General features: G+C 37.8%; 1 protein-coding gene across 1 annotated transcript in view; it reads left to right on the top strand.

Annotated features, from left to right (window-relative positions):
- Window positions 1-7,489, top strand: part of Trim24 (tripartite motif containing 24) — a 113,804-nt gene that overhangs the window by 49,093 nt on the left and 57,222 nt on the right. The window contains exons 4-6 of the mRNA XM_055602037.1: window positions 1,476-1,569; window positions 4,910-5,026; window positions 5,963-6,077. Of these exons, the coding sequence (XP_055458012.1) occupies window positions 1,476-1,569; window positions 4,910-5,026; window positions 5,963-6,077 (326 nt within the window). The remainder of the gene's footprint in view (window positions 1-1,475; window positions 1,570-4,909; window positions 5,027-5,962; window positions 6,078-7,489) is intronic.

Here is a 7,489-nt window from a genome sequence, read left to right as displayed (position 1 = left end):
GTTAGTTAGTTAGTTAGTTAGTTAGTTAGTTAGTTAGTTAGTTAGTTTTATATATTTTAGTCCAGGCAGTACATTGGGGAAATGATATAGGGTTACTAGCATCCTGATCTCTATTAGTTGGGTGCTAGTTGTACTCTGTACTCCTGTCCCAATGATTGACAGCTAAAAAAAATAATTTTAAAATATTCTAAGACATTGCCAAATGTCCTGTAGGCCAAAGTCAGTCCATGTTGAGAGTTACACTGGCTTAACCTGCTGTTAAAATAACAAGGTATTAGTTGCTGGTGTCACAAAATGAGGAGACTTTGTTTTGGTGAGGCTTTGCTTTTGGTTTGTTTTGTTTTTGTCTTGTTGATGTTTTTGAGGAATCTCATTATGTAGCTTTGTGCGTTCTGGAACTGTACAAAGCAGGCTGGTCTCAAACTCAGAGATCCATCTTAGTTGTGTGCCACCAGTTGTAAATGGCTTTTTAAAAAAATAAGTTTATTGTTCATGTGTGTTTGTGTGTACCTCAGTTTGTGTATGTCTATTTGGGAGTCAGTTCTCTTCTTTCGTCTGTGTGCCATGGATCAGTCTCAGGTTGTACACCTTGCTGACCCATCTCACTGGCCCTGACAACTCTTGATATTACCACCTTATCTGGTGTTAATTTATACTTACCTTCTTCCTAGATTAGAAATGAACCTTATTAGAACACAATTTTTGTCTCCTGCCTAATATATCCTATACTATATGGTATATGCTCTACACACCAAGACATTACTTTGATTGCCTAAGTTAGTATTCATTTAACTTTGCTTCTACCTATGATTTTAATCATTCTTTATTTCTTCATGGATCTTCTTCAGTATTTCATTTACCTTAAGGGTACTGAAGCCATACCAAATATAGAGGAACCCAGGTTTTCACATTTTTTGAGATAGGGTCTTTATTATATAGCCTGGGCTATTCTGGAATTCATTTGTACACCAGGCTGACTCTGAACTCACAGAGATCCACCTGCCTGCCTCACTTGTGCTGGACTTAAAGGACTGTACCACCACACCCACATTTTCACCTTCATTTTATATTAAGAATGTGTTCCTGGATATAGAATTACAGGTTTACAGTTACTCTTTTTGTAGTTTAAAAATGTTTCTTTATTTGAGAAAAGATCTCATTATGTAGCATTGACTGTAGATCAGAATAACTTCAGACTTACAAAAAACCTTCTGCCTCAGTCTAAGGAGTGTCTGTCACCTTAATTTCATTATTTATGTTGGGGGTTTGAGGAGAGGAAACCTATGTTAATGGCACACATGTTGTGCTTGCAGGAGTCAGCTCTTTTCCTGCACCGTGTCAGGCTCAGGATGGAACTTGGGTTTTCTGGTTTAGAAATAATGATAACCTTCCCTCCTGCTATGCCATCTTGACAACCCTAAACTTCTTTCTGTGATGTTTACCCTCTTGTGTCCTCACATGCTTCTGTTCTATAGTTTGCCAAAACTACAACCATCTTGTCTTCCAAGTTAATAACAACTCGTTAGTGCTGTCTCATGTTTTAGGTCACTCAAAGCTTTTTGTTAAAAGGTATAGTATCAAATGTCTTTCCCATTTATCCAACAAAGCTGCTTTCTGTTTAGATATGATCTTGAATGTGCTTGGTTATTTTCAGCAAACTTTCATGGTTATGAAGTACCAAAATAGTTAATCTGTTAAAAACTTTACTAATACATCTTTGACTGCTTTTTGCTACATCTGTCAGATGAGCTGTATAAGCCTCTAAAGCTGTGACTATTGGGTGTTTACCACAGTCTTGAAATAAAGAGTATCTAAAGACTTCTTGAATCATAATTTTGTTAAGGCCAACTGACTCCCATTTTTATCTTCCTTTTCCTAGTTAAACATAATGTTAGAATTTGATTTATTTCCCTATGGTGTATTTCTCTAATCATATCCCAAGCTAAAGGTACAGTTTTGTTGGTTTGGTTTGTTTGTTTGTTTTGTTTTTTGACTTGTTCTTCCTCTATTAGTCTTGTGATTTATTCATCATAAATTGTTTCCATTTTCATGGTATGTTTGGAGAACTGGCTGATCATAAAATGTTTCATGGCATGTTCCAAGAACTGGCTGACCATAACACTACAACATGTACTTTTCCATGTTCATAAAAATAGGTAGCTAAATTACTAACTGCAAAAATTCCACTTCTTCACTCAAAGGTTCTCAGAGCCTGAGTATGAAAAGGCTCCCCTACTTTTGGTCAGGGCCACTTCTCTTTCCTACTTTCTAGGAGACTACAAATATGGCCTGGCCATAAAATAAATTTTTGCCTTGCAACATTTCTATGTTTGCTCCTGGTTTTTGATGACACAACAAATTTGAGCAGGTAGGACAGCCTGTCTTTTTAAAACTTGGTAGGTATACATGTGTATGCACACATGCATACCACATTATGTGTGTGGAGGTCAGAGGACAGCTTATGGGAACTTTCTCCTATCATAGTGGTTTCGGGAATTAAAACATCAGACTTGGCAATAAGCACCTTTACCCATTGGGATAGGACCATCTTGCCAGCCCATATTCAGTATTTTCCAATAATATTATATTATTTCTCTTTATTTGTCAATTGCACCAACCTAAAGATTCTTTAACACCACAATTCAGAAGTCTTCTACATAGCAATGCTACTATTTGTTTAAGGAAGAAAGTGGTCCATATTTGTAAGGCCAGTAGTTATGAGGTGTGTGAAGGAGCACCAGAAACTCAAGGTGAACATCAGCTACATAGCAAGTTCAAGGCCAATCTAAACTACATCTCAAAAACAGACAAAATGAAAACACACATATGACTATTGAAAAAGTAAGAACAGAGGCCTGGCCAGTTTCTATTACTATGATCAAGTATGTGGTAGAGAGATAGGAGAGAAACAGAAGCAGAGTAGTTTGTGCACTGTGGAAAAAGGTGGAACTGGAAATGCAAGATAGTGAGGGAAATCCTGATGTGAGAGGCCTGTGCTACCACATGAGGCCATGGTGATATCTGGGCCTCTGCTGCCTCTGAGGGCCATGTCTGGGTCTGTGTTGATGTCCAAAGTGGCCTGTGTTACCACAAAAAGGCCATGCGGATGGATGTCAACTGGGCTGGTGCCTGGGGCCATGTTATGTCACATGGTAAGGCTGAGCTGGCTCCACCCCTCATCCCTTGTCAGCTGCTATACAAGGGAAAGCTAACCTCATCCCTCCCATGAACAGTGAGGGGAGAACTAGCCCCTGTGGCATGGGTACAGGAGAACTGGTAGGCTGACCAACTCAGCTAGTACGCAGAGCCAGATCCAGGGCTTTTAACTGGCCTAACCCATCTAGGAACTGCTGGAGCATGAAAAGGAGCTAGTCCTACAGAACCAAAGCTGAGGGATTTCCATGACTCAGGGCAACAGCAGGATATCCATGTGTAAGGATAAGTCCCTGTAAGGATCCAGTATTGATACTGCAGCAGAAGCCAGAAGCCTCAAACCAGACCACGTATTGCAAAGAATATTTGCATTTAAAGCTGTTTAGGCAAAAGGATATATACTGTGACATACCATGGAGAGATTTTTTAATTTAAATTTAATTTTTTATTTTCTTTTGGGGAGGAGGTTATAAGGATAGAGGGCAGTTAGGGAAGGACTGGGAAATAAGTGCAATTTCCCATTATGTAAAACTCACAAAAAAAAAAAATCAATAAAATATTGTGGGGAAAAAAAGAAAAAAAATGAATTAACAAAACTCAGTATCCGATTTTAAGATTTCGTATAAAAAGCTACTATGACCCTGATGTGGAAAATGTGAAATAAAACAGAGAACAAAGCAATCTCACCCCTAGAAATAGCCACAGTGGTACACAATTCAGAGTCTAGAATCATTCTACACTTCCATTGGTTTTCTACACAGATGCCAAGGCAATTCAGTGTAGATAGGCTACTGTTTTCAACAAATTATGTTGGAAGAAATGGACGCCTGCATGTTAAAAAATAAAACTAAACCTTGACATAACATACAGATGATGGAGAAATCCAGAGTAACTTTCACAGAAGACAGACATTTTAGTTGAAAATTATTCCACAGCTGCTACTTTTGATCACCATACTCATTCAACTTTTCACCTAACCAGAATCAAAATTTAAGTCTAATTATTCTATTTACCAAAATATACTATATTCTGATTAGAATATGGTAAAGAAAATTGTATTTGTTAATTTGAGTTTTTATATAAATGAGAAGGGTTAAAATCAGCAAAGAGGCTTAAGTAGTTGCTGCTCTTGCAGGACACATGGATTGATTTCTCTGGACCCACATCGGACACCTTCTATAATACATCTTCAGGGATCTAGTGCTCTCTTCTGATCTCGGAAAGCAATGCATGCGTATGCACACAAACATACAGATAAATAAAAATAAATAGCACATGCTGGTAAAAAGAAAAATGAAAAGATACAAAGCAGAATGTAACAGAATAAATATATGATAATGTGTTACACAATGCATAATAATTATACCAATGCTGGGACACTGGAAAATGGTTAGACTACATTTAATTATTTTCTATAGGGAAATCAGGTAACACAATTATGCCAATAACAACAATAAAACCTAAACCCAAACCCCTTTCTAAGGAACCCACATGAAGTCTGAGATGGCCATCTGTTACATCTCTGTAGGGGCCTAGGTCCAGTCTATGCGTGGTCCTTGGTTGGTGCTTCTGTCTCTACAAGCCCCTCTGGGCCCTGGTTAGTTGGCTCTGTTGGTCTTGTTGTAGAGTTCCTGTTACCTCCAGGTCCTTTTACCCTTCCTCCCACTTTTCCACAAGACTCCCTACACTTTTGATTTTTAACTTTTGAACTTTTTTATATAGATATAATTGTGAAGTTATTTTCTTATTTCTTCAGATATCAATTTATAGAAGAAGCTTTTCAAAATCAAAAAGTAATCATAGATACTCTAATCACCAAACTAATGGAAAAAACAAAATATATAAAGTATACAGGAAATCAAATCCAAAACAGGTAAGTTTACATTTATGCTACTATAAATAAATTATTTATCGACAGTAAATGCATACATTTCTAGATCTTTTTTTTAAACTCACTGTGAAATATCAGATTAGCTTTTGGATTACAAACAGTTTATGGTTGGTAAGGCTTTTTATCCTTTTCAGCTACTTGGCTGCTTATTTCAACCCCCCCCCCCCATTTTCATATGTGTTGGAAGTGTCATGTAAATATACATTGTGCATGTATAATGTAACATATGTAGAGGCCTGAGGTTAATGTCAAGGATCATCATTTGTTGCTCTTGTACTTTATTCATTGAGTCAGGGTCTCAGTTAAAACCAGATCTGGCTGATATGTCTAGTTTTGCTAGCCATTTCACTTGGGGGATCCTACCGTTACTTTCCCAGGCTGAAATTACAGGCAGATTTCCACACCTACGCTGCATTTATATGGGTCGGGGGGGGGGGGGGGTCTGAACTCTGGTCCTTATGTGTGGTTTAAATACCTTATGTATTTAAACCAAACGTTTTAGAAGCATAAACTGTTATTGTTTCTTTTGCTTCTCTATTCCAGTCTGTTGAAAAATTATCAGTTCAAACACCTGAGATCAGAATATCACACATAACAGATATTTTGTTTGATCTTGACTACAAATTCTAGTTGTGGTCTACTCCTGGGTCCTATCCTTTTAGGTCAGCATATTGCTTTTTCTCTGTGACATGTTTCTTTAAGACCATGTTCTTTAAGATGTACTCACTCTCCAAGTTTTGCTTAACTAAATTATTGTTTTTAATGTCTTCTCTTATAGACAATTTAAATAGAACTTGGAGACAGAACATTTAAAGACTAAAAACATTTTGGTCTAATTTCGCTGTTAAAATAACCAATTTAAATACTTGAAAAATCTACCATTAATTTTAGATTTTCTCTCTCTTGTTTCATTTTCAGAATAATTGAAGTAAATCAAAACCAAAAGCAGGTAGAACAGGATATTAAAGTTGCCATCTTCACATTGATGGTAGAGATAAACAAGAAAGGGAAAGCCCTGCTGCACCAGCTTGAGGTGAGTCCGAGCAGTGATAAGGGGCTGTGACTCAGCATGCTTTACTCTGCCAGATGCTCATTGCCCTCTCATACACCAAGGATCTCTTAAAGCCTCACTGGGGAAGCTCTGTGACTGTTGATCAGTCACCTTAGACATTCACTGAAGTAACAGCCATTGTATCATCAAGGGGATGATGGAGTTATGTAGAATTTTCTAGAAAGATACACTGCCTTGGAATTTCTATTTCTCTGAAGAGACACCATGACCTCAGCAATGCTTATGAAATAAAACATTTAATTGGGGCTGGCTTACAGATTCAGAGGTTTAGTCCATTATCATCATGGCAGTAAACATGGTGGTATGCAGGCAGACATGGTACTAGAGAAGAAGCCGAGAGTTCTACATTTTGATCCACAGGCAGCAAAAGGAGATTGTGTGCCACACTGGCCAGACTTGAGCTTATAAGACCTCAAAGCCCACTATCAATGATACTCTTTCTCCATTAAGGCCACACTCCTAATAGTGCCACTCCCAATGGACCAAGCATTCACACACATGGCTTTATGGGGCCTATTCAAACCAGAACATACACTGTTTGCAATATTTAGTTTTTAAATAGTCTTACAACATACCGTGTTGTATGTTCCTGTCAATAGCAAGCTGTAATGGTGATCTGTTGATATTATATACTATGGCATCCTATGGCCACCTGTCTTGGTTGATGGAGGTACACTGATGCACAATGACAAACATACTGAATGACACATTCATTACAGCCCATTGTTAGTAATGCATGGCATTTAATTAACCTTCTGAAAAATTAGGTAAAATAGGTGTGGTGGTTTAATCTTGTAATTCCAGCATCCAGGAGGCAAAGGCAGGTGGGATTTCTTTTCTTTTTTGAGACAGGATCTCACTTTGTAGACCAGGCTGGCTTCAAACTCAGAGTTAGCATGTTCCAGCTTGTTTGTTCATCTTTCATCAAAGGCAACAGCACAAGTCCATGTTTGACTTGCAGTACTGTGAGGTGACAGTTCACATGGTATTTGAGCTTACTGTATAGTGTTGGTTATTCTTTCAGTATGTCAGTGAGAAAGAACTTAAGAGTTAAGAAGCAGTTGAGAAAGCAGAAAGAGAGTCCTGGTATGGGAAAAATTGAAATAAAGCTGGTAAAAAACCTAGTGCATCTTTAGTTTATAATTGACCAATTGCTTAGATCTGTATCAGAAAGTCCTGTCACAGCTAGGAAAACATGGCTGTTCACAGTTCTGCTACTGTGGAGATAGTTATTTAGTGAGGAAGTGCTTTCGGTAGAAGGAATCAGTGCCCAGTTATGGTAACTTTATTTTCAAGGTTCTGCAGGTGTTTTAAAAATAGGCACTTTGTGTGTGTGTGTGTGTGTGTGTGTGTGTGTGTGTGTGTGTGTGTGT

Source organism: Psammomys obesus, unplaced genomic scaffold (assembly GCF_907164565.1).
Source record: "Psammomys obesus unplaced genomic scaffold, mPsaObe1.curated_primary_1811, whole genome shotgun sequence".
Taxonomy (NCBI): domain Eukaryota; kingdom Metazoa; phylum Chordata; class Mammalia; order Rodentia; family Muridae; genus Psammomys; species Psammomys obesus.
The sequence above is the reverse complement of the archived record's forward strand: the minus strand, read 5'-3'. Positions and strand labels throughout refer to the sequence as shown.